Source organism: Petaurus breviceps, unplaced genomic scaffold (assembly GCF_028583685.1).
Source record: "Petaurus breviceps papuanus isolate PSGF00001 unplaced genomic scaffold, PetGlider_PUasm1.0 188, whole genome shotgun sequence".
NCBI lineage: Eukaryota > Metazoa > Chordata > Mammalia > Diprotodontia > Petauridae > Petaurus > Petaurus breviceps.
Genome location: NW_027185804.1, coordinates 278,351 through 302,708, shown reverse-complemented (window position 1 = coordinate 302,708; position 24,358 = coordinate 278,351). Strand labels below are relative to the sequence as shown.

The 24,358-nt window shown below is 35.4% G+C and overlaps 1 protein-coding gene across 3 annotated transcripts in view; it reads right to left on the bottom strand.

The window, feature by feature from the left end:
- PIK3C2A (phosphatidylinositol-4-phosphate 3-kinase catalytic subunit type 2 alpha) overlaps positions 1-24,358 on the bottom strand; it is a 151,496-nt gene that overhangs the window by 52,155 nt on the left and 74,983 nt on the right. For 2 of the 3 annotated variants that reach the window (XM_069091101.1, XM_069091099.1), the window contains 13 exons: positions 23,656-23,776; positions 22,630-22,741; positions 20,662-20,741; positions 20,467-20,530; positions 18,259-18,402; positions 13,760-13,808; positions 13,463-13,673; positions 12,738-12,860; positions 8,717-8,884; positions 5,392-5,503; positions 4,268-4,413; positions 1,559-1,747; positions 853-946 (listed from right to left, as the gene is read on the bottom strand). In XM_069091101.1, coding sequence (XP_068947202.1) covers positions 853-946; positions 1,559-1,747; positions 4,268-4,413; positions 5,392-5,503; positions 8,717-8,884; positions 12,738-12,860; positions 13,463-13,673; positions 13,760-13,808; positions 18,259-18,402; positions 20,467-20,530; positions 20,662-20,741; positions 22,630-22,741; positions 23,656-23,776 — 1,613 coding nt within the window. The remainder of the gene's footprint in view (positions 1-852; positions 947-1,558; positions 1,748-4,267; positions 4,414-5,391; positions 5,504-8,716; positions 8,885-12,737; positions 12,861-13,462; positions 13,674-13,759; positions 13,809-18,258; positions 18,403-20,466; positions 20,531-20,661; positions 20,742-22,629; positions 22,742-23,655; positions 23,777-24,358) is intronic. The other variant, XM_069091100.1, reaches the window with a different exon arrangement.

Below are 24,358 nucleotides of genomic sequence, written 5' to 3'. Positions count from 1 at the left end.
CACACTCAATTGGGTATCTTATCCTAAAGCAAAGTAGGGGGAAGGGGATAAGAAGGGGGATGATAGAAGGGAGGGCAGATTGGTGGAGAGGGTAGTTAGAAGCAAAAATTTTTGAAAAGGGAAAGGGTCAAAGGACAAAATAGAATAAATGAAGGATGGGATAGGATGGAGGAGAATATAGTTAGTCACAATATAACTACTATGGAAATGTTTCACATAACTATACATATATAACCTATATTGAATTGTCTTTCTTCCCAGTGAGGGTGAGTGAGGAGGGGAGAATGGAGAGAATCTGGAACTCAAAGTTTTAAAAACAAATGTTAAAAGAAATTGTTTTTTAACATGCAACCAGAAAACAAGATACACAGGCAATGGGATATAGAAATCCATCTTGCGCTACAAGAGAGGGTAGATTTGGGGAAGGGGTATTCAGTATGCTTGCCATCTTGGGGTGGAGAGTGGGAGAAAGATAGGGAGAAAATTTGTAACTCAAAATCTAGTGGAAATATTGAAAACTAAAAATAAATAAATTTTTTTAAAAATCGCCCTCTCTCAATGTAGGACAAACACTCCTGTGGAAGTTGTAATCTTAGAGAGTTGCTTAGTGCACTGAGATTGGGGAACATGCTCAGAGTTATGCACACAGTATGTTTCAGAGACAGGACATGAATTCAGGTCTTTCTGATACCAAGGCTAGCTCTCTATCTACTATGCCAAAATGCCTCTTATGGGAGAGAAGAAATGAAACATTTATTACATTCCTACTGTGCACCTTAGAACAAATTTTAGAGACTTTAAGAAATGCTACCTATTATGCCATTTTAAAGTGAGAAATTTAACTAAGCTCACTTGTACAAACTGTGGGAGGAAATCAGCTAGCTCATCATCACTAATTGCTTCAATCCAGTTTACAGCCAAGGCCCGCACTTCCTGATCAGCAAATCTGGAAAAATATGAAAGAATATTTAGGCTTCAACTTACTACTGGAAAAAATATACCTATAAAAACATTTTTGTACTCATGTAACATGTTATCTCTGTGTGTGTATTTTTTTGTCATCCCTTTTCTGGAAGGAAATTTCATCAAGTCACACAGATCTGGCTTGCTGAAACTGTTAGCATTCCAGAAATAGTTTAAGTACTCATCATCAAATATTTGTTCCATAATATAGAAATTCATTTAACTTAAAATTTCTATTAAGATTATACATAAAATACCTGAAAACGTTTTACAAGTATCTCTGCAATATAATTTACTTTGAGAAATTTCTATAGTGCTTTGAACAGGAAGGTGATAAAAGCTTTATTGAAAAAAGCCATAGGTTTGCTTATGTTTTTGCTTTTATTAAAGAAAAAAACCAACCCTATTAATTCAACTATTTTAAATGAATGCAACAATCTTTCTAAACCTGGAGAGATAAATGGTATAAAGCAACATCAAGGAAAAAGATTATTTGTTTGCACTAAAGTAAAAGGTACTTTCACATAAAAGTATAACACCTCATTCAAAATTTAATAAAAATACTAATTAAATAAATTCTCATATCTGAACTTACTTTGAATCTAGCAGTTCCAGGGCATTCAGTGGAGACAATGGTGGCCACTGCTGAAGCAATGAGTATGTTTTAGAAAGATTTACCCATTTCCAGTTTGGGGCACTTGACAGTATTTTTGGAAGGCAGCTTGGGTGCTTAAGGCAATAATAACGCTTCTCCCACAAAAAGGCTTTATCTTCTTTAGAAAGTCTATATATAATAAAATCAAATTCTCAGTGTTATAATAGTGACACATATCTTGAAGACTGCAAAATCAAAAGAAATAACCCTACAGCGGCTGCCTAATGACTGAGATGCTGTACTAACTGTAGTGTATGGAAGGGACACTGGATTTGGTGTTGGAGAACCCGGGTTTCAGTTGTGCTTCTGACACTAGGAGTAAGGATATCTAAAATAGGGATAATAATACTGAAATATGATAGCTCATCAGAAATCAAATTTAAAAATAAAACATTCTGTAAGTCTTAAATACTACATAAATATGAGCTGTTTTCAAAAAGTAACAAAAAGGAATGACAAGAAAACATCAATTTGCCATATAAATAGGAGAGAATAAAAATCTAACCTTCAAGGAAAGTCTTACTTATGAAAACAATTTGAAAGTAATGACATTTTGTCACATTCAAGTACATAAAGGATGACTTTTGATAGAGAAAGAAGTCACTTTGGCATTTTATAGGAAAAACATTAGCCTTGGAGTTTGTAAAGCTCTGATTCTGAATTTTGCCTCTACTGATTACTCTCCAGGCAGCTAGGTGGTTAGAGAACTTGGTCTGGTGTCAGGAAGACCCAAGTTCAAATCTGGCCTCAGATACTAGCTGTGTGAACCTGGGCAAGTTACTTAACCCTGTTTCCCTCAGTTTCCTCATCTGAAAAATGAACTGGAGAAGGATATGGCAAACCCCTTCATGGAGTCATGAAGAGTCAGACACAACTGAAGTAACTGAACAACAACAAAAAATTATTCCTTGGGTGAGATGGGGTAGGTCCCTTCACCTTTGGAAACTAAAACTTCTTATAAAACAAGAGAATGGGAACTGATGGTCTCTAAGGTTCCTACCAGCTCTAATACTATGAAAACTAGCTATATATCCTGCTGGATTATAAAATGTGCTTGAAATCAATCAGTAACCTATGAAATAGTTTAAACATTTTCCTTTACTGAATGTTACAACATTCATGTGTTTAGTAACACCCATCTCTTCTGCTGCCATTCATAAATAGTACTTAGGTAAGGTAAATAAATCAATAAGCACCTATTATGTGTCATGTACGGGAGATATGATGACAAAAATAAAGTAGTTATTAAAAATAAAGTAGCCCCAAAGGAACTCACTCTCTAATGTGAGAAGGAGGAAACAACATGCAAATCAAATGCCAGGTAACTTTGGAGAGGAAGGCAGTACTTTTTAATTTAGCTTTCAACTTCATATATCACTCAATGGAAACTGCTTTCTCCAAAGTTACCAATGATCTCTTAATTGAGAAATCAATTCTTATCTTTTTTAACCTATTTGTGGCACCTGCCCACTCCTCTACTCTCAGGAGGATATTATGACATGTTCTCCAGTCTAAACAAGTCTTCCTGTTCTCCTCTGCTAGCTCATTATTCACACCACACGCCCTCACTGTGAGTACTCCCCAATGGTCAGTTCTAGATACTCTACATCAACTCCTATGGGCTAAACTATCTTTTCTATGCAGATGATTCTCTCCAAGGGCTGGGACTCTGCAGCCTCAATGTCACATGTGACCCTCTAAGTCCTCAAGTGCAGCTCTTTAACGGAACCCAAACTTCACAGAAAAAATCCTTTTATTATTTGCTTATTCCCTTATTTGCTCTTTGAAATTCCATTGTACCCATCCTGCTTATGTAACCAAAACCTATTTAATGTAGCTAAAAACTGATGGTCAGTGCTCACTGACTTCTGTTTATACAGTGACAATTATAAGTTCATCCCTATCTCTCCATCTTGATTCTATGACTGGCAGCACTACCTAATCAATGGGTTCTCAGACTATTTTTGTTACACTGACTTGTACTGAACTCCTCTGTATATATTTTATGTGCAAATTTTCTATGTAGGATAGATTTTTTGCATGTATTTGCTGTTTTCCCCATCAAGAATGCAGAGTGTTTGGGAATAGGTTTTGTTTCATTCTTTGCACTACATTCTCACTCACTAGCACTGTGCCTGGCACATAGTAGGTGCTTCACAAATACCTGACTGACTGATAAATGCTGGAGAAGAACAAAGTGGCAGAATTTGGTCCAGCTTTGATAGAATGTGGAGCATATGAAGGGGAAGAGCACGATACAATGCTGGCAAACTAGGTGGGAGACAGATGGGGAGGGTCATGAAAGCAAGGATCAGGATCTTATATTTTATTTGGTATTTGGTAGGCAACGGGAAGTCACTGCTTCCCACTGGGTAATGGAATGACATAGTCAGAACAGGAAGATCATTCAAAGAACAATCTGACAGATTGGAAATGGAAAAAGATGAAAGCATCAAGGTCTATATCTAAAGACCTAAAAACAGTTTCTTACATTTAACTTACAAAGTGTTATAAAACTGTATCAAGCACATTGTAAACATCATTAAACTAAAGAATTTATTATACAATTGAGATTTCATATCACCTGAGTTATATATCTTATAATGTATCAAGGCATCAAATGCTTAAAATAAATTAAAAGAAACCTACCCAAATGAAGAATCTCTGGAAAGAATAGCAAGAAGTTTTCCTCTTGTATCTTTTTCCAGTGTTTCTAAGCATTGCTGCTGTACAATACTACTGTTAACTTGAGGCGTTGTATAAATGATATCAAATGTAGGGGAAGGAAAGTCAACCTTAAAAAATTAAACAAAAGTGAACCTTTAGTTTTTGAGTTGCAGATGAAACTGTAAATATTGACTTTCTTTAAAAAAAATACTCATTGGTATCTTTTGTTTTCAAAATGCCTAAATTTCCCCTCATATCATTCCCTTCCCCACTCCCAGGGAATTATCCCATATAACAAGAAAAACAATCAGCAAAACTGACAATGAAAAAATGACATCTCATCTAGAGGAACAAAGAAAAATACTATCTCTTTCCAAATTGATAGTACATCAGCTTACTACCCTGTGACTAAGAAAACTAACCCTTTTTAGCAGCTAAGCACCAAAATCAAATTAAGATCGCAGCTGAGAATCTTCCCATTGTTGCATAAGTACCCCTAGGTCCTTGAAGGACATGTTAATAGAGTACAAGCTCTGGTAGATAACAAGCATACAAAAAAAGCTTTCAGTATACAGGCTTGAGTCTCTGTGTCTGTTGTCCAGGTACAGCCATAGTTAAATGCAGAAAAGTCTGATCACCAAGGGACTGTCCACTAGGTGCTAACGTTTTCAGCCATAGCAGTTCAGTAAGATGGATGGCGAATGCATCAAGGATTAGATGTGCATTAAGGGTCTATTCACAATGATGAAACCTAAAGAAAGCTATTGAATTAAGCTTTCTTCCTACATAATGTTCTTTGATGTAGTTTGTCCATGAAACATTAAGACTGTTTTGGTTGGTATTTCTCATTAGGATATAGTGCATGAGATAGAGACTCAGGTACGTTATTCATAAAAATATTTACCAAAATTGTCAAAAAATTAATCAGTACTTATATAAAACCTAATATTTTCATTAAGACTAAATCCAAAAAGAATGCCTTTTTATTAAGAATTAATGCTAGTTAATGGCCACATTGTAAGACATCTGGCTCTATAAACAGTATTATTTCATATCAGTACTAGAGCAAAAAAGTAGGCCAAAAAAACCCAAAATCCAACCATTACCTGTAATACTATTCTTTCTATCACATGTCCTTTTTTGTGGGTTATCCCAGGTATGGGCTGTATAGGGGATGAAGCCCAAAGATAGAGAAGCTTAGTTCCACAAGTTAAGAACCTAAAAGTTAAGCAAATAAAAGTGGTATGAAAAGAACAGGTGGCAAAAAATAAAATCATAAAATTTATCATACACAGAAAAACACTATTTTGAATCCTAAATGATATTCTATTTACTCATTAACCTGAAGACTGGAAGAATAGTGATACCTTCAATATTAATGGGTAAATTTGGAAGAAAGGTAGGTTTAGTGGATGAGAAGAGAAAGTAATGAGCTCAGTTTTAGATATATTAAGTTTGAGATATCTATAGGAAATTCCATCTAAAATTTGGTGATATAAGACTAGAACTCAGAAGTAGAAAGAACTTTGTGGAACAACCACAGTGAGTGGGTGTCACACAGAGATTATATATAGCAAAGCAGACTGAAAAGGAAGAATCACATAGGTAGCAAGCAGAACCAAATGAGAACAGTTTCACAAAAATCCAGGGAGGGAAGAATATACAGGAGGAGATGTTTGCTAACAGTGTAAAATGCTACAGGGTGGTCAAGAAGCATGAGGATGGAGAAAGGTAGTTTTGGCAGTCATTAGTGATGCATGTTACCTACCAACTGACATTGAGGGTGACTGAGGGTGCAGAACGAGATATTTTTGGACGTAGCCAATGCAGAAATTTGCTTTGCTATGCATATGTGTTACAAGAGTTGTTTTTGTTTTTATTTTTCAAGAGAAATGGAGGAAAAGAAAGAAAATAGATTTTTGTTCATTAAAAAGGAGATTACTGGTGACTTTGGAGAGAACAGTTTCAACTGAGTAATAAGGTTGGAAAATATTCTGCAGAGCATTAAGAGTAAGAAGAGAGGGGGAAGGGCTGAAAATAACTTTCTAAACGAGTTTTGACTGAGGAACAGAAGAAAAAATAATAGACTGATAACTACCGTGTTTCCCTGATAATAAGACACTGTCTTATTATTTTTTTGAACAGAAAAACACCAGAGGGCTTATTTTCAGGAGAGGGCTTATTTTAATGAACATTGACAGCAATTTTAGTAAACAGGTAAATATGAACAAAAAAATGTACCTTTATTCAATAAGCAAATCACTGGGGAAGAACAGGATGACACGCTCACTGCTGCAGCTCTGATTGGATGCAGCTCGGAGCGCAGCGTGCGTTTCAGGGGGGGAGGTAATGTAGTGTGTAGCACAGGGGATCACCTTCACTACAGTAGCAATCTCAATAGGGCTTCTTTTCGGGGGAGGGCTTATTTTAGAGGAATCTTACACAGTAAGGGGAGGGCTTATTTTCGGGCTAGGTCTTATTATCGGGGAAACACGGTAGTAGGGACAGGAGGATTCAGTGGGCAATTTTTTTTTTTAAATATAGGGGAGTTTGGATATGCTTATAGGCAGAAGGAACCAGCAGAAAGTGATTGAAGATTCATGAGAAGGAAAGGAAGATAGTGAGGTTAATCTGCTGGAGAAGAGGGACAGAGAGCACATAAAGAGAAGCTGGCATGAATGAGAAGGGTCACCTTATCATTGTGTAGGCTGGAGTAAAGGAGAGATACTGTTACATGAAGTTAGAGGGTTGTGAAGTGATGAGAGGAGAAAAGGGGACTCTTATTGGATAGTTTCGATTTCATAGATAGAGGAAGGCCTCTAAGAGTGCTCTGTGGAAGATCAATGGAAATAAAAAAATGCAAATCACAAAGAATTAGGAGCAGTATAAGAGGCAGCACCCACACTGTGGTGGTGGAATTCTGTTGTTTTTCAGTTATGTATGATTCTGTGACCTCATTTTGGGTTTTCTTGGCAAAGATACTAGAGTGTTTGCCATTTCCTTGTCCAATTAATTTTACAGATGAGGAAACTGAGGCAAACAGGGTTAAGTGATCTGCCCAAGGTCACACAACTATAAAGACTTTGCAGCCAGATTTGAACTCAGGAAGATGAATCTCCCCAATTCCAGAGCCAGCCCCTCTATCCACTGCACACCACCTAGCTTAGCTGCCCAGTACCCATATACTGATGAAATCATAAATGCATCTAAATAACTTTATTACTCATCAAAATATTTTTGAATATTTTGAGTTAAGTAGAGCATTCTACACTTTTAAAAAAGATATTAGTATAATGAAGTAATATTATAGAAAGATAACCACAACAATAGTATATATACATCAGAATTTCCACAAACGTATAAAGAAGATTGATTTGGTTCAAAAGTTTATTTTTTAAGTTGAAAAATCAAATCTATCACAATAATTTCCATCAATAAAACAACTCTTTCTTCACCCTAGATTATTTTTCTCATTACTGAAATTAATGCCTTGGGTACCATTAAAAGATTTTGGCACCTCTTTATCGTATTATACTGAAGACATTTCTAAAAATTCTACTTAATCTACAAACAAAACAAGAAAAATGTACAAACATGGTTTTTGGTCATACATTTTAAAGCCTGGTTCATTGAATTCAAGTAGACAGTTTCCTTTCCAAAACTCCCCTTTCACTTTAACTATTTCACTAATCTTTGGTTTACTCTGTAACACAACATATTTTCTTTCAGACTAGTCTCAGAAGGGGTCTGTAGGTTCCCTCAGACTGCCAGAGGGGTCTAAGACACAAAGGCTCCTGTGAATAAATTAATGCTTTTGCTTATAAAGATTTATGATAATGTTGTAAACAGGACTGTTTATGTTTATTCAAATAGCTTCCTCAACCCTTAGTGAGGCATATGTGAAATGCACCCTAATGCTGCTGTGGTCAGAAACACCCTTCTCCACCATCAGGCTACCAAGGTTATCAGAAAGCCTCTTCAAACACAATCAGTAATCTTTCAAATGTTTTAGTACAAACAATCTATTTATATCCAATTACCCAAACCAAGGCTCCAGAGCCTCAGAAGAACCCCTGCTACTTACAAATGTAGCAAGTTAAAAGAAAGAAATTTTGGTATCTTCTCCTCAAAAAGTAAAGTCACCAAATGATTATCAACCAAGTAATGTTTTTTAGCTAGCATGTCACTAAGACCATCTACTTAAGGCACAGAGGGGCTGTAATCTGTGTTCCATATAATACTATATGAAATAATATATGAAATTGAACACTCAAATCATTATATTAGTGCCCATAAATATTATTATAAGTGATTGGTATCTGCACAGATTATGACAAATCCCACCGACAAAGACCACAGCTAAGAGGAAAACAAAGAAGTCCCTTAGATATTACCCAAGTTAGGAATAATTACAGCTCAATTAACACTTACCGCTTAAAGTCAAAAAGAGGTAAAGAAACTTTGCCTAAAATCTCAGGTCCCTTTCGCTGTTTATTAGAGTCTGGGGAACTTCCACTGTTTTGATTTAAAATTCCAAAAAGAGTAAGATGAAGAACTGATTCCAGTGGTAATTGAGAGATCTGAATGGGGAAAATGATTCTGTGAGGAAAAAAAGATCGGTTAACAGAAATAATTAATTAAAAGTCAAATGAATATATTTAACCCTTCATAGATACTACTGTAGTGAAAGATATCAATTTCTGAAAATTGTCTTCAATTTTGCATCATTTTAAATGAGACAATCTGTTTATTATTTAACTTTGAATGCACAAATACGCAAAATACCTGAAGTATTCTTCCCTTTAAGAATTATTAAACACATGTTATTTAATGAGGAATAAAGGCAGCATAACCTCAAGCCACATTATAAAAACAGTAGTCACCAAAACTATATGATACTGTTTAAAACAGAAGAACAGATCAGTGGAACAGACTACATAGATAACAATTAGCTGCAACTCAAAAAATATAGCTCAGTGTGTGACAAATCAAAATAAATTTCAGAAGAAAGACATCCCCACTAAATTTATAGGAAATATTGGAAAAAGTAAAATGTAGTTTGGCAGAAATTGTGTTTACATCAACATCTTACATCATATACACCGTAATAAGCTTCAAGGGAATACAAAAGATAACACCACAGCAAAAATAAGAATATAATAAAGCACCTTTTAAAAAGATGCAAAGGAAATACATCCATAACCAAATTAAGGACTAGAAGCAATCATAAAAGATAAAGTAGACAATTTGATTACATAAAATGAAAACAATTTCTAATTATCAAAATCAGTGAAACTAGAATAAAAAGAGAAACCACTGAAAAGGGGGAATCCTTGTCTCAAGTATCAGCGGTAAAAATCAGATATACAAGACAGAAGGAATTAACACAAACTAGCAAAAAGCCTTCCCCAATAAAGAGGAAAGATATGAAAAGTTTTCAAAATAAGAATTGCAAAGTTGCAGTGATCATATGGAAATAAGCAGCAAATCACTAATAAGAGAAATGAAATTAAAACTTTGCTATGCCTCATAGCATTCAAACTGGGAAAGATGACAAAACACATAAACAGTCAATTTTGGAAAGGTTACAAGAAGAGAGGCACACAAATATACAACATGTATATGTTGTATGCTATGAGTTGATCCAATCGTTCTAAAAAACAATTTAGAATTATATGAGGAAAAATTAATAAAGTGTCCAAAACTTTTGACCTAGTGATGGCATTACTGGACATTTACCTTAATGAAGTCAAAGACAGAACTAAAAATCCAACAAAGAAACAAAAAAGCAATAAAAAAAAAAAAACCCCACAGTGCATTGTAATAAGAAAGAACTGTAAACAAAATGGATACCATCCACTGGGGAACGGTCAAACAAATTATGTACATAAAACGGAAAATTGTTGTATAATAATAGATAACGAATATGAAGAAATCAGAGACACATGTGCAGATGTGTACAAACTAAGGAAGAATCAAAAATAGAAGGGAAAAAATACACACAAAGATTACACTAAAAAGAAGCAGAATTCTTAGTCATTATAACAACCAATTTTATTCCCTAAGAAGAGATAATGGATGATGCTTTTTTCTGTTCTCTCAAAAGAGAAATGACAGAATAAGAGGGAAAAATATTACATATATTATCAAATGAAGTCAATGTACCTGCTGTTTTGTTTAACTTTTTTGTTTGTTATAAGGGAGGGCTCAATTTCCAGGATTGTGGGTGGGCCTATATTTAGAAATTAAATTTTTATGAGGTAAAGGGGAAAGGTATCAATAAAACTTTTTAAAGTAATTAAGTGCAGAAATTGGTAGAATATGGATAATTTTCACTCTCTCAATTTTGTTTGCAATGACAACTCTCCTAATCTCAAAGACAGTTCTGCACCACAATGCTGTTCAAATTATGATAATTTAGAAAGCAAACTCACTTAATGATGCAAAGATATGTAAATGTAAAACTTTTTGATTTATCAGCTAAGGTGGAGCACAGAAGTTAAGAAATTCAACAACACTTTAAAAATGAAGCGTTAAAATAAACATACTGTACTATAAATATGTAAAAAATCCAAATAAATTTTATAAATACCAAAAGTCTCTCCTTTTAAAAACTGTATTTAGCATCTCTCAACAAATATTAAGATGAACAAAGAAAAATACCAATGATGACATATGAAATTATAAATTTCTACTATTTTCAGACTATAAATGGTTACATATTAAAAATAACAGGGCAGGTGGTGCTAGGATAGAGTGCAAAGCCTAGAATCAGGAATACTCATCATCTCAGATATTTCCTAGGTGTGCGATCCTGGACAAGCCACTTAACTGTTTGCCTCAGTTTCCTCATCTGTAAAATGAGCTGGAGAAAGAAATGGCAAACCATTCCAGTATCTTTGCCAAGAAACCCCAAATGGGGTCACAAAGAGTCAGACATAACTAAACAATGTCAAAAATAATGTGTATGTTATTAAGTGGAGGAAAAAGTAATGTATGACAAGGCACTATTCCCTAATTAACAACTTTCCAAGGTACTTCTTCTTATGACTTTGTCCATAGACTATAGGACAACCATGTAAGCCTGCATGGAGTCTGAGATTATAGATCACTGAATCTAACTCGTCCATGCTTACTTGAATAGTGTTATCTGAAGTGAAGGAACCTAACTTAAAATAAGTTTTGCGGTATATTTTCACCAGATCACTGAAGCTGCAATTCTTTTGAAAACTGTCCACATCCTGTGATCATTTATCTATTGAGGAATGGCATTTGGTCATCTATATTTACACCAGTTCCCTATATATGGATATCAGATTTTTATCAGTGATAACTGAGACAAGGATTCTTCTCTATATAATACCTTCCTCTTTTTATTCTTGTAGATAAATTTTGTTCATAAGAAATTTTTAGGGGCAGCTAGGTGGCGCAGTGAGTAAAGTGCCGGCCCCAAAGTCAGGAGGACCCGAATTCAGTTCTGGCCTCAGACACTTTACACCCACACAAAAAAACTAGCCAGGTAACCTTGGGCAAGTTACTTAACCCCAAATGCCCTCCAAAAGGCAAAAAAAAAAAAAAATACTATTTGGGGCGGCTAGGTGGCGCAGTGAATAGAGCATTGGCCCTGGAGTCAAGAGGACCTGAGTTCAAATGTGACCTCAGACACTAAACACTAACTAGCTGTGTGACCTTGGGCAAGTCACTTAACCCCAATTGCCTTGCCTTCCCCTCTCCAAAAGGCCAAAAAAACCCCAAAAAAACAGAGTGGCTTGCCATTTGGGGCAGCCAGGTGGTGCAGTAAGAGCACCAGCCCCAGAGTCGGGATGACCTGGGATCGAATCTGAGCTCAGATACTTACCACCACACCCAGAAATAACTGGCAATGTAACCTTAAGCAAGTTACTTAACCCCAATTGCTTAAAAAAAAATTTATTTCTGTATAATCAAAAGTGTTTATTTTGTCCTTTATGCCTTAGGTCGAAGTAGTATACACTGTTCTTTTGGTCTTACTTTTAAAAATCTATATTAATGTCATATTTGGAATTGAACTTTAAGAGGTCATCTAGTTCAGTAACTAAATTAAACAAATTCCTAAATAAATTTTAACTGAAAGCTAACTTTATTTCTTTAAAAAAAAAAGTTGAAAGGAACCCTTGCAACAAAGAAAAAGTTAATGTGCTACTTTAAGGGGAAAAGCAGTTTCTTAACCTGGGGTCCATAAACTTATATCTGAAATATTTTGATAACTGTTAGTATGATTGGTTTTCTTTGCAATCCTATGTGCTTTATTTTATTAATTAAAAAAAAATTCTGAGAAGGGCTGCACAGGCTTCACCAAAATACCTAAGAGGTCCATGAAACAAACATTAAGAACACTTGCCTCAAAGAAATATGCACAGAAATGTAAAACATATGACTACTAAAAGACAGTCTATTTGGAAACATCACTTACAGTTCATCCCATTTAATCAGATAGAAGAAATTCTTGTATGTGCCAACTTTCTTTGACTGAATAGGCTTAAAAAGATCCTTCCCATTGTGAGTGAGAGAACAAATTAAATGATATTTTTCATAACTAGAAAGAGAAAAATAAATTTGAAATTTATCTAAATGGCTCATAATTCCAAACATCACTTATATTTTTCCTACAAAAGTAACATAGTTTACATAGGCAAAGTTTACATAGGCAAAATTTCATTAAAGTTGATCTCAAGTTATTTGTAATTCATAGTAATTCAGCTAAAATTTAGCAATTAAACTTGTGAAGAATTAGCTAATAAATGTATAAATAAAACTGGAAGAGGCCTACTTAACCTACTACAGATTCATAAAATTGTCTAGGAAGAAGTGATCTTACTGGATTCTGGACAGGGAAATGGCCTATGTTATTAATTCTTTAGTGTGAGTTAATGTCTAGAACTCAACTGAACAATTTTCAAACACTATCTAGGGACTAGGGTTTAACATAGTTTTAGTTCCCTTGTTTGTTCCATGAATTTTTCCTTGACTTTTTAATATAAGAGTAGTTTAGCTTTAATAAAAAATAGGTTTTCAAACCAACTATTAAAGCACTATTTATTAAAGTATTGATTTTTTTTTTAAGTTTAGAAAGGCACTTGTCTGGCTATGCTTTGCTGAAACTCAAAATTATACTATTAGACTATGGTAATTACTTACTTTGCTACCCAATTAGGTGAAATTCCATGTGCAGCAAATACTGTAAACTGGAGTTGTTCTGTTGTAGTCCATGCTTCCTTAGTGGTCCTATGACTCTGTCCACACTCTACAGGACCACCACAGGAGCTTGCATGGAGTCGGAGAAGATCATAGATGGCCGCAGTTAACTGGTCCATGCTTACTTGAACTGGATTTTCTGAAGTTAGGGAACCTAAGTTAAAATAAACTTGTAATACATTTTACTGGAAACAACCAAGGAAAATTTACCAAAACTTAAAGAACTTAAAATAAATTTACCCCTACTTGAACTCTTGCTTGTTATGTCACCTCTGGATAAGGAAGTCACCTAGAAAAGGGAATAAAATAGTGAGAGGAAAACCAGTCAAGACAGCAAATAGTCACTTTACTTCTGAAAAATTTCTTAATTTGAATATCACATATTAACTCAATTCTCTAGAAACTTAAGGTTTATGATACATTTTTTTCACAAAAACCAAGTGACATTGAGTATCACAAGTATTACTACCCCCATTTTATAAATAAGGTAACTGAAGCTCTAGGAGGTTAAGTGACTCACCCAATGTCACACAGCTAGAAAGCATATAAGGAAGTATTCAAACTTAGATCTCCTAACTCCAAGTCCAAGCATGCCTATTCCTCCTGTTGGATAGTGCATCTAGAGGCATGAGAAAAGGTACATCTAGTAGTATTGATGGTGATCTATCTATTCTATCTACTCAACAAACCATATGGTCTCTCAAATACACATAATTGAGGCCATACCAAAGAGATAATTTCCTTCTAGGGAAAATTAAAGAAAATACAGATATGTAATTATTTTGAAATGTATTAAGGAAATAATATACTAAAGACACAAAACATAAAACTGGAATACCTAAGAACAAATGAGGTATATATTTAAGTGCAATGAAAACTAAGCATTTTAATCACACCTTCACTTAGCCTCTATTGACAACAAACTTAATTTTTTAAATTTAATGTATACAAAAATGATTAGAAATTACTATGCCAATCTATTACGATCTGTTCCACTATTGCAACAAAACAGTTTAAAAGTGAACTTGCTCTTCCTCCCCTTTAAAAGCAATACTCTTTAATAAGTGCCTCACTTATATTCCCAATTTGTTCCCTGACTCATAATCCAAGATTTTATGTTCTGTTGTGGTAGTTCTAGAGATATCAGCAGTACTTCTTTGAGTAATGAAGAAAATTAACTTCTTAAAGAAACTGAAGATCTTCTTTGCATGCAAAAATTTATGCCTAAACTTAACATTCATTTCACCCTAATATCAGAAAAGTGAATTCTACTGCTACTTTACATATAAACCCTTTAATCCTGGTCCAGTAGGCAGTAGCATTACCCTTTTCCCTCAAGGAAAACTAAAACTATAAACTAGACATATTTTTAAAACCCAAACCCTTCTCTGTAACTGAAAAGAGCTGCTCTTTTATTCCTTCTCTATTACACTGTATCCTATGAAATAGTGGTTCTACTGTTAACCAATGGCTTTTCTTCCTGCAATGTTCCTTGCAAATACAGAAATATGGCTCCCACCAAGACAACACTAACTCACTGGCAACCCTCAATGTTACTAGATACACCTTTTCTCATGCCCCAGAAGCACTATCCAACAGGAGGAATGGGCATACTTGTTGTACTGTCATTCCCTCAAACCCTGAACACCGAAAACCATTCCTCCTTGGTATTTTACTTTGTCAAAGTATATGACAACAACCAGATCCCTATGGCCCAAGGTCATTCTGCTCACTTTCTCAAAAAGTTCAGAACCTGGCTCCAAGTTGTCTTTCCATCCCAACCCCTCTCCTTATTCTTGGGAACTTCAATTGACATGCTGCTGTCCCCTCAAACACCTGTACTTAACAGTTTTCAATGCCTCTAGTTCTTAGCCTCAAAGCCTCCACCTCAGCCACATATAGCAATGGTCAAAGCCTAAATCTCATCACACATATATCCCAACTCCATAATCTATAACTATAAAATTCGCCTAAACATCACTTCATCCACTTCCATCTCTCCCTTAACTTCTCCCCTCCTAAACCAATTCTCTTACCGCAACCTCTGGTCACTCCGTCTCCTTATTTTCCCAAGGTATCATTTTTCTACCTCCAAAATTGTCATTCTATTAATGGCCAGTTCAATTTCATATTGCTGTCTACCCACAGACACGTGCTAGATGTGTGACGATTACTTGACCTCTTTCAGCTTCAGTTTCCTCATCTGTAAAATGGGGGTCATAACAGGTATAATAAAGATTGTTTTTTTTTTCTTTTTGGAGGGCAACTGAGGTTAAGTGACTTGCCCAGGGTCACATGGCTCGTAAGTGTTAAGTGTGCGGCTGGATTTGAACTCAGGTTATCCTGACTCCAGGGGCCAGCGCTCTATTCACTGCGCCACCTAGCTGCCCCATATAATAAATATCTTAAAAAGTTGTTTTAAGGATCAAATGAGATAACACAGGTGACATGCTTTGTAAACCTTAAAGCACTATATAAATGCAAACTATTATTAGTTATTATTGAATCCTATTGTCATGTTGCTTAATCAGACCTTTCCAAATGCAACCTTGAATTATTCCTACCACTCATTTCCTCCACTTCTGCAGAATGTCTCTGGAGAAAGTCCCACAACCAAGAAGACTAGTTAGTTCCACTTCAAATTCGTTATTCACTCTCAGGTACATCCTACATGTTACATGTCAATCCTTTTATTCTTGTCTAGTTTACTCTATTGCATTGCCTAACAGTGTCTGTTCCAAAACTTCTCTTCTCCCTTCAAGCCATGTACACTAAACTTCCTTCCTTCTTAGATAAAGATTTCACCTGAACTTTGTTCACTAAATTGAAGCTATCGTAAAGCTTCTTTTCTTCCCCAATTCCACACTTCAAAACAGTGCAATATCCTCCATTTTCTCCAGTATTAGAAAAGGAAATGTCCCTTCACTTTGTCAATGCTAACTCTTATAGTTGTGTCCTTGATCCCATTCTCTCCACCCCTTTCAGGAGAAATGTCCCATTCAATTATTCCCTTTCTCTCTAGGTATCATCCTCTCAGGTAGTAGGTCCCTTTTCTGTGGTCTACAAATATGTCCAGCTCTTTAAATACTAAAAACCTCTTTACTTGACCCCTCAAACTATCAAACTCTATCTCTCCTCTTCACAGTCAAATGCCTACAGAAAGCTATCTATCCTCGTGTTCTCACCTCATGTTTATTTCTTCACACCTTGTAATCAGTTTTCAGTCTATACCACGCAACATAATACCACTCTCTTCAATGACATCCATGATCCAATCTTTTTATTGCTAAATTAAGTTAATTTTAATTGCTTTATTAAATTCAATTAACTTTTTCTCTACTATATCCCAGAAACATTTTTAATCTGGAAGCTCACTCTAAGCCTGGAATTCACATAATGGAAGTACTCTCTGCCCCCTATACATTCTCTCTTATTCAGCTTCCTTTTATTTTTCTCTCCACATTAGCATGTACGCTCTTAAGGGCAGGAACCATCTTTCTTTCTGTATTTGTACTGTCAGCACTTAGTACAGTGTCTAGCATATAGTGAGCATTTAATAAGTGTTCCCCCACTGACTCTCAGTGCTTAACATTCCTGCCTTCAGTGCAGCATCAGGCACTGTATCAGACACTGGACACCCTACTTCCTAGGTTTAGAGGACAGTGCTCTGTTGGTGGTTTTCATCTCCCCTTTCTGACTGGTTCTTCTCAGTATCTTTAGCAGCAGCATCATTTATGTCCTGACTCCAATGCATGGACACCTCAGTCTTTTCCTCCTCTTCTCTCTCTATATTCTCTCTCTCTCTCTCAATGATTTCACCAACTCTCATGGATTCAACTAGCATCTCTATGTAGTTGAATCCCAAATCTAAATATTCAGCCCTAGTCTTTCTCCTGAGTTCTGGTCCCACATCTTCAACTGTCCATGGGGTCTCTCTACTTGGATGTCTCAAAGGTATCTCAAACTCAACATGTCCAAAAGATAACTCAGTATCCATCCCACATCTCCCCCTCCCCAAGGCCACTACTATTCTTTTAGTCACTAAAATTCACAACCAAAGAACTATCTTTGACTCTTTGTTCTTCTGCACCATCCTCCCACTCAATTAGCTACCAAGTATTGTCAGTTCTAACTCCAACAAAGGAAAGAATGAGTTAATCATGCCTAAAGTTTGATTCAAGCACCACCTAAAATACCTACCTAGATAACGTATGCAAGTAAAAGTAGGTTATGAGAACCATCTCCACTAGCTCTCTTCCTAAAATTGGTTTTTGCAAAATACAAGGGTACCCTTCTACTAGCTCCTGGAGTCTAAGACAATGTTGAAGTCACTTCTGAGAGTTCCTAGGTTGGTATCCTACTCAGTTTCACTCCTTGGGTATCCTCACTGGTGCCTGGGCTCATCAGTCTCCTTCTAGGAACCTACTCAATAACTCCTCTCAACACTATCAATACCCTCCAACATCATTATCATGGCCATCCCATTATTCCCCTCAGGGAGGCAATATTTTAGATTCTGGACAATACTTTAAACTCTAGAACATGAAAAGCAGATCATTGCCTAGAAAAGATTACCATACAATAACCTTAATAGATGAGGTTCCCTATGGGATTTTAGAAAACTTATAAATAATAAAATTTTGCCTAGCAGAAAGCATGCTATCTTAGTTTGAGAGAAGGTATGTATTTCATCCACAGAAGTACAACAGAGAATGTAAAAATTACCAAGAGATACTCACCTCATCACTTTTGCTCCTTGGAAGATTAACTGCTCGTTTTAGTTTTTTTACAGATTCTGTAATGGCTAGGGTCTCTACACCATCTAAAGCACTACAGATTTTTCTTACTGTTCTGATTATTTGATCTACTGCTCTAAGTTGGTTCTGAAAAAGAAGGTGAAAGAGTCCAAAGTGAAGAATTTAAAAGAATTTCAGATATGAAGTCACAATTTAGCATTTTAAAGGACTGGCAATAAATGGACTGACTTAGGTATTACAAAATTTTAAAAGGCTGATAAGAATTATAAAACGTCTGACCTCTTTTTTTTGTTATACAATTCCCCAGTTTATAGTACGCCATACTGTAAATCTGTGTTTGCAATGTTTTTCACTGTACCAAAATAGGAGAGAAAAGGCCCGACAAATTTGCCAACAGATACCAAGATACCAGTTAAATGAAAAATTTATTATTGTCCCCAGAACATGGATTTGAGGCTTAATTCTGTCACTAGCATTGTAATCTTGAGCAAGTTAGCCAATTTCTTCTAGTCTCAGTTTTCTCATCTGTAAAATGAAGGTAATACTTTACACTATATTTACCTCACAGTATTGTAGAGAGGATCAAATGATAAAAATGTAAATGTAGAAATAAAACATTTTGCAGTCATAAGACATTATGTGAGCTTATTAGATGTAATAAAATATAAAGTTAATAAAAAGTAGAAGCTAGTTTTTATGCTAATTTTGGAATAAGACACTCCCACAGGATTGTTTTTGTGGTTCAGTTATTTCAGTCATTTCCAATGCTCTGTGATTCCATTTGAGGTTTTCCTGGCAAAGATAGTGGAGTGGTTTTCCATTTCCTTCTCCAGCTCATTTTACAGATGAGGAAACTGAGGCAAACAGGGTTGAGTGACCTACCCATTGTGACATAGCTATCTGATTTGAACTCAGATCTTCCTGACTCTAGGCCCAGTGCTCTAGCCACTTCATCACCTGAATGCCCTCTCATAGGAATAGTTCCATTTTTTTTTTGCATATCAACAGTAAAACTGATTTTTTTTCTCTTTTCTTTCAACAAACACTGATAATTAAAATATCATTCATAAAGCCTTAAGTAACTCTGTCACACATGAATAAAGCTTGGATGTGGACACTAAAAAACTATGTGAGTTTTGGAGCAATGACTTCTGGAACTACATGTTTGATACATGTTTGAACAATTTATCAAATTTTTTTAAACTTTTAAAATTTTTCCTTGAGTACTGTTTGTTTTCCAACAAAGGATTATCAGTAACAACCTTTTAAGATAACTTAGCATTCAATAACATGCAAATAGAACACTGCTATAAAATCAGTTCATAAAGGCAAGAATTAAAAAGCCTCCAACACTCCTTCAATTACATAATTCACTTAAAAGCCTATTATAGAATGGGCTGAAACTTACTGGAAAGATGTCTCTTACCTCCACTTTTTTTTCCTTTTTGGAGGGGGGAGGGCAGGGCAATTGGGGTTAATTTGCCCAAGATCACACGGCTAGTAAGTGTTAAGTGTCTGAGACAGAATATGAAGTCAGGTCCTCTTGACTCCAGGGCCAGTGCTGTATTCACTGCACCACCTAGCTGCCCCCACTTTTTTTTTCATCTTCAAAGTCTATTGTATTAACTTTTAAAGGATTTTTTAAAAATACGTGGAATCTAAGATAAGACTAGCATTATTTACTGTTAATTATATAGAAACTAAATGGTTCTAATAATTACTCTTATCACTCTTCGGAACAGATTCTTCTCTGAAATAAAGTCAAAGTGGGAGAAATATTCCTATCCTAGTGTCATGAAAGTTTCATAATAAGTATTTAATTTACAATATTTGGTGTAACAGGAAAATGGTCATCAAATCTAAAAACTTGAGTCTCCAGAATAACCCACCTTGTAAAACATTTCATGATCTTTTAAGATAGTTTAATTCCAAACCAAAACTATTTTAAGTGAAAATACCATCAAGAATCTAGGAACCAGGGGCGGCCAGGTAGCACAGCAAGTAAGAGCACCGGCTCCAGTGTTGAGAAGACCTGGAGATCGAATCCCGGGCTCAGACACTTAGCACCCACCCAGAAACACCTGGCCGTGTAACCTTGAGCAAGTTACTTAACCCCGATTGCTAAAAAAAAAAAAAAAAAAAAAAAGAATCTAGGAAAGCAATAAGCCAAAAATATAAAATAATACTTACTTCATTTTGAAAAGCCATCTCCACTTGGTTATGATAAGTATCTAGAAGTTCTTCAACAGAACGTCTGAAATAAAGAATAACTACTATGGTTGAAGGAGATGATAAACAAATATCAATGGTTTATTCAACAAAAGTAATATAATCATTTCCTTAAACATGTTTGAATGCTTACAAAGTAAACCTTAAATACCATACCTTGTCATGACTTCTTTAAATGGATTTTCTATATGGTGTAGATATTTGCTTAAATCTGTAGGTGTTTTATCATCTTCTGCCTAAACACAAAAATGTGCTTATTAAAGTAAATGGCTAAGACCTTTATTATTTTGATTGCCAGACCAACTATGGGTCCTCCCAAGACTGTCTTTGGCATTCTTTTCCCTCTACACTCTCTTTGGGTAACCTAATGAGTTCCCATGGATTTCACTATCATCTACCAACTATACAGAAGACTCACAAAACTACATATTCAGTCCCAGACTTTTTCTCAAGCTTCAGTCCCACTACACCACTAACTGGCAGGTAAATAAGATAGTGGATAGAACACTGGGCCTGGAATAAGGTAGACTTAAGTTCAAATACAGCCTCAAACACTTACTGGCTGCATGACCCTTGGCAAGTCACTTAATCTATGTTTGCTTCATTTTCCCCATCTGTAAAATGGAGATAATAACAGCACCCACCTCCGACAGTTGTGATGATCAAATGAGATCATTGTAGTTACAGCCTGACATATAGTAAGCACTATATAAATTATGATGATGATATATTTCAAACTGCATGTCCCCAAAACATCTTATCCTCAATTCATCTCCCTCCTTAAATCTTCCCTTCTTCCAAATTTACCTATTTCTATCAAAGGCACCAACAACCACCCAGTTTCATGGGTTTGTAATCTTGGCATTATTCTCTTCTCCTCACTGTCCTTTACATGCCATAAATGTAATCACATGCCAAATCTTGTCATTTCTATCTTTATGACTTCTCTCACAAGTGACCCCCTCTTCTCCACTCATATAGTTGGTTACCACTTTACTTCAAGCCTTTACTCCAACAGTCTCCTCACTGGTCTCCCTGCCTCAAATCTCCCATTGCTCTTATCCATCCTACACAATGCTTCCAAAGTAATTTTCCTTATATACAGATAAAACCATGTAACTCTCCTAACTCAAGCAACATCAGGGGCTTCCTATTACTTCCAAAATAAAATACAAATGCCTCTGTTTAGTGTTTAAAGCCCTATACAATCTGGTGTCAAGTTACCTGTCCAACCCATTGGATGTTATCCTCACTTCTGTACTCTGCTAAACTAGCCTCTCACAACAGTGGCCTTTTCCCATATATCTGAGATACATTCCTTCCTTCCTTCCCTCAACCCATAGAGTGCTCAGGCATATTCTGCATGAAGCCTTTCCTAATCCCAACTAATGGTCTGCTCCCTCCAAAATTCCCTTTTATTTCACTATTTTGTGTGTACATATAATTCTTAATTTTATGTTTATACTGTACCTATCAGTATATGTATGCACGTATATATGTATGTGCATACACATTATATGTGTCTGTGTGTGTGACACAAGCTCATTCCAAGTAGTAACAGTTTCATTTTTTTTGTACTTGTTTTCCTAGTACCTGGCACTTAGTAGATAGATCTAAGTAACAATATTATGAACTGTTGATCTTACTGCCTTTTATTCTCTTTTAACACCAAAAGAGTAATCAAATTAAAGCACTAGGTTCTAATACATGATGCCAAATTGGAAAAAATATTTTCTTCAAAAGTCAGGAGTAGAAGTGCTTTTAATTCTAAAAGTCCTTCTTCTTCTCTCTCATACCAACAGACTAAGCTCTTATTTTTTTTCTTCTTCCCCAACTCTCAGTTCTTGCTCTTTTTACCCTAAGGTACAGGATATAACTAATACTTTTTTCTTTCACCTTAATTCTCAAATCTTGTGCCTAAGAACTCTTACAGATTAACATGATTCCCCAGAAATAATCTTGTTGGGACAAAAGTTAGTATCATTTCATTATCCCCCAACTTCAATGCTGGAGTTTTCAAGAATGCTGTTCTTATGAAACATTACTGAATAATACAATCCAATAATAAATTTAAATTTTTTTTAAAAAATTCAACCAAAGGCAAGTATGTTATTATATACTCACTGTTCGAGCCAGATCTTGGCACATTGCATCAAAGGTCAAGAGCTGCAGTTTAATCTCTGTGTCCCATTTTCTAGAGTTCTGAATATATTCATGACTTCCAAGGCAATGGTTACTGTTAAAAGAACAATCATTTATCAATATTCTTTAAATCAAAATAAAAATTATTAATATGAAGACCCAGAGTAAGTTACTGCTTCACTGAAGTGAACATAACCACGAGAAGGTGAGATACATGGTAAAATAAGCAGAAACAGATCAGTGGAAGGCTGTAAGAGTAACTTAGTAATATGAATTTTAAAACAAACATGGAACTAAAGGATGTATTCTATCAGGAGTCATGTCTTCAAAGCAAATATACAAAAAGTAGACAGATGTTTCTAAATGACTCAAGATGAGACTAAAAACAGTAAGAAAAAAAACAACAAAAAAGGCTTAACATGTGGTTCAGTCATCTCAATTATGTCCAACTCTTCATGACCCCATTTGGGGTTTTTTTGGGGCAAAGTTACTGGAGTGATTTGTCATTTCTTTTTCCAGTTGAGGAAACTGAGGCAAACAGGGTTAAATGACTTGTCCAGGGTCACACAGCTGCTAAGTCTCTGAGGCCACATTTGAACTCAGGTCTTCCTGATTCCACACCCAGCATTCTAACCACTGCACCAACTAGCTGCCTAAAAAATACTTAGATGTAACACATTATTTGTTAAGTAAATGAGACAAAAAGATTAACAAGATACTCATGATAAGCCACTGAAAACAAACCAAGGTTGACAACTGAAAAATAACGAACCACACAATCATGTCTACTAAAGTACAATATAACCACATTACGATATGTTTGTGGAGACTAACAGTCCAAATAACTATATGTATATAAAATTTTAAATTAAAAATCGAATAGAATTAGTGTTATGTATATTGCAATAATACTCATAATTTTTACTTAAGCATCTTTAAGCATTAGAAGATTTTACACTAAAGAGCGTATACTGACATGTAAAACAGTAATAAAGTAATCTTGCTTACTTCTGTAGTACTTCTTCTTGACCGCAGACTTTAAGGACATAGCTGCCAACATCTACTTGATTCAAGTCATCATGGACCCAGCAAAGTGCTTGCAGCATTATAATCTCAACAGTAGAACTCACTATAAAAAAAGGAGTTACATGTGAATCTATAGTTTTGCTCATTTAACTACACACACAGTTTTCTACAATGATTATCTTAAATCAAAAAGATCACTTGCTCAATGCATACTCCTATGAAGAAGATGCCATTAGTATAAAGGAACAAAATTGGTTATGGTAGCTCATAAAAAGGAGATCAGTATAGCAAAGAAAGAACATTACCAGACTGGTGTTGGAAGATCTGATATCTGGTTCTGCGACTTACAAGATCTATGAAACTTAGGCGAATCACTTACTCTCACTAAGTCAGACCTTTCTTATCTTTAAAATGGAGACAATATTTGCTTACTATTTGCACTTACAACCTCATACCGTTTCCCTGATAATAAGACACTATCTTATTAATTTTTTTGGACAGAAAAACACTAGAGGGCTTATTTTAATGAATATTGACAGCAATTTTAATAAACAGGTAAATGTGAACAAAAAAAATGTACCTTTATTCAATAATGAATTCAATAAAGAACAGGATGACGCACTCACTGCTGCAGCTCTGATTGGATGCAGCTCGGAGCGCGGCGTGCGTTTCACGGGGGGGGGGG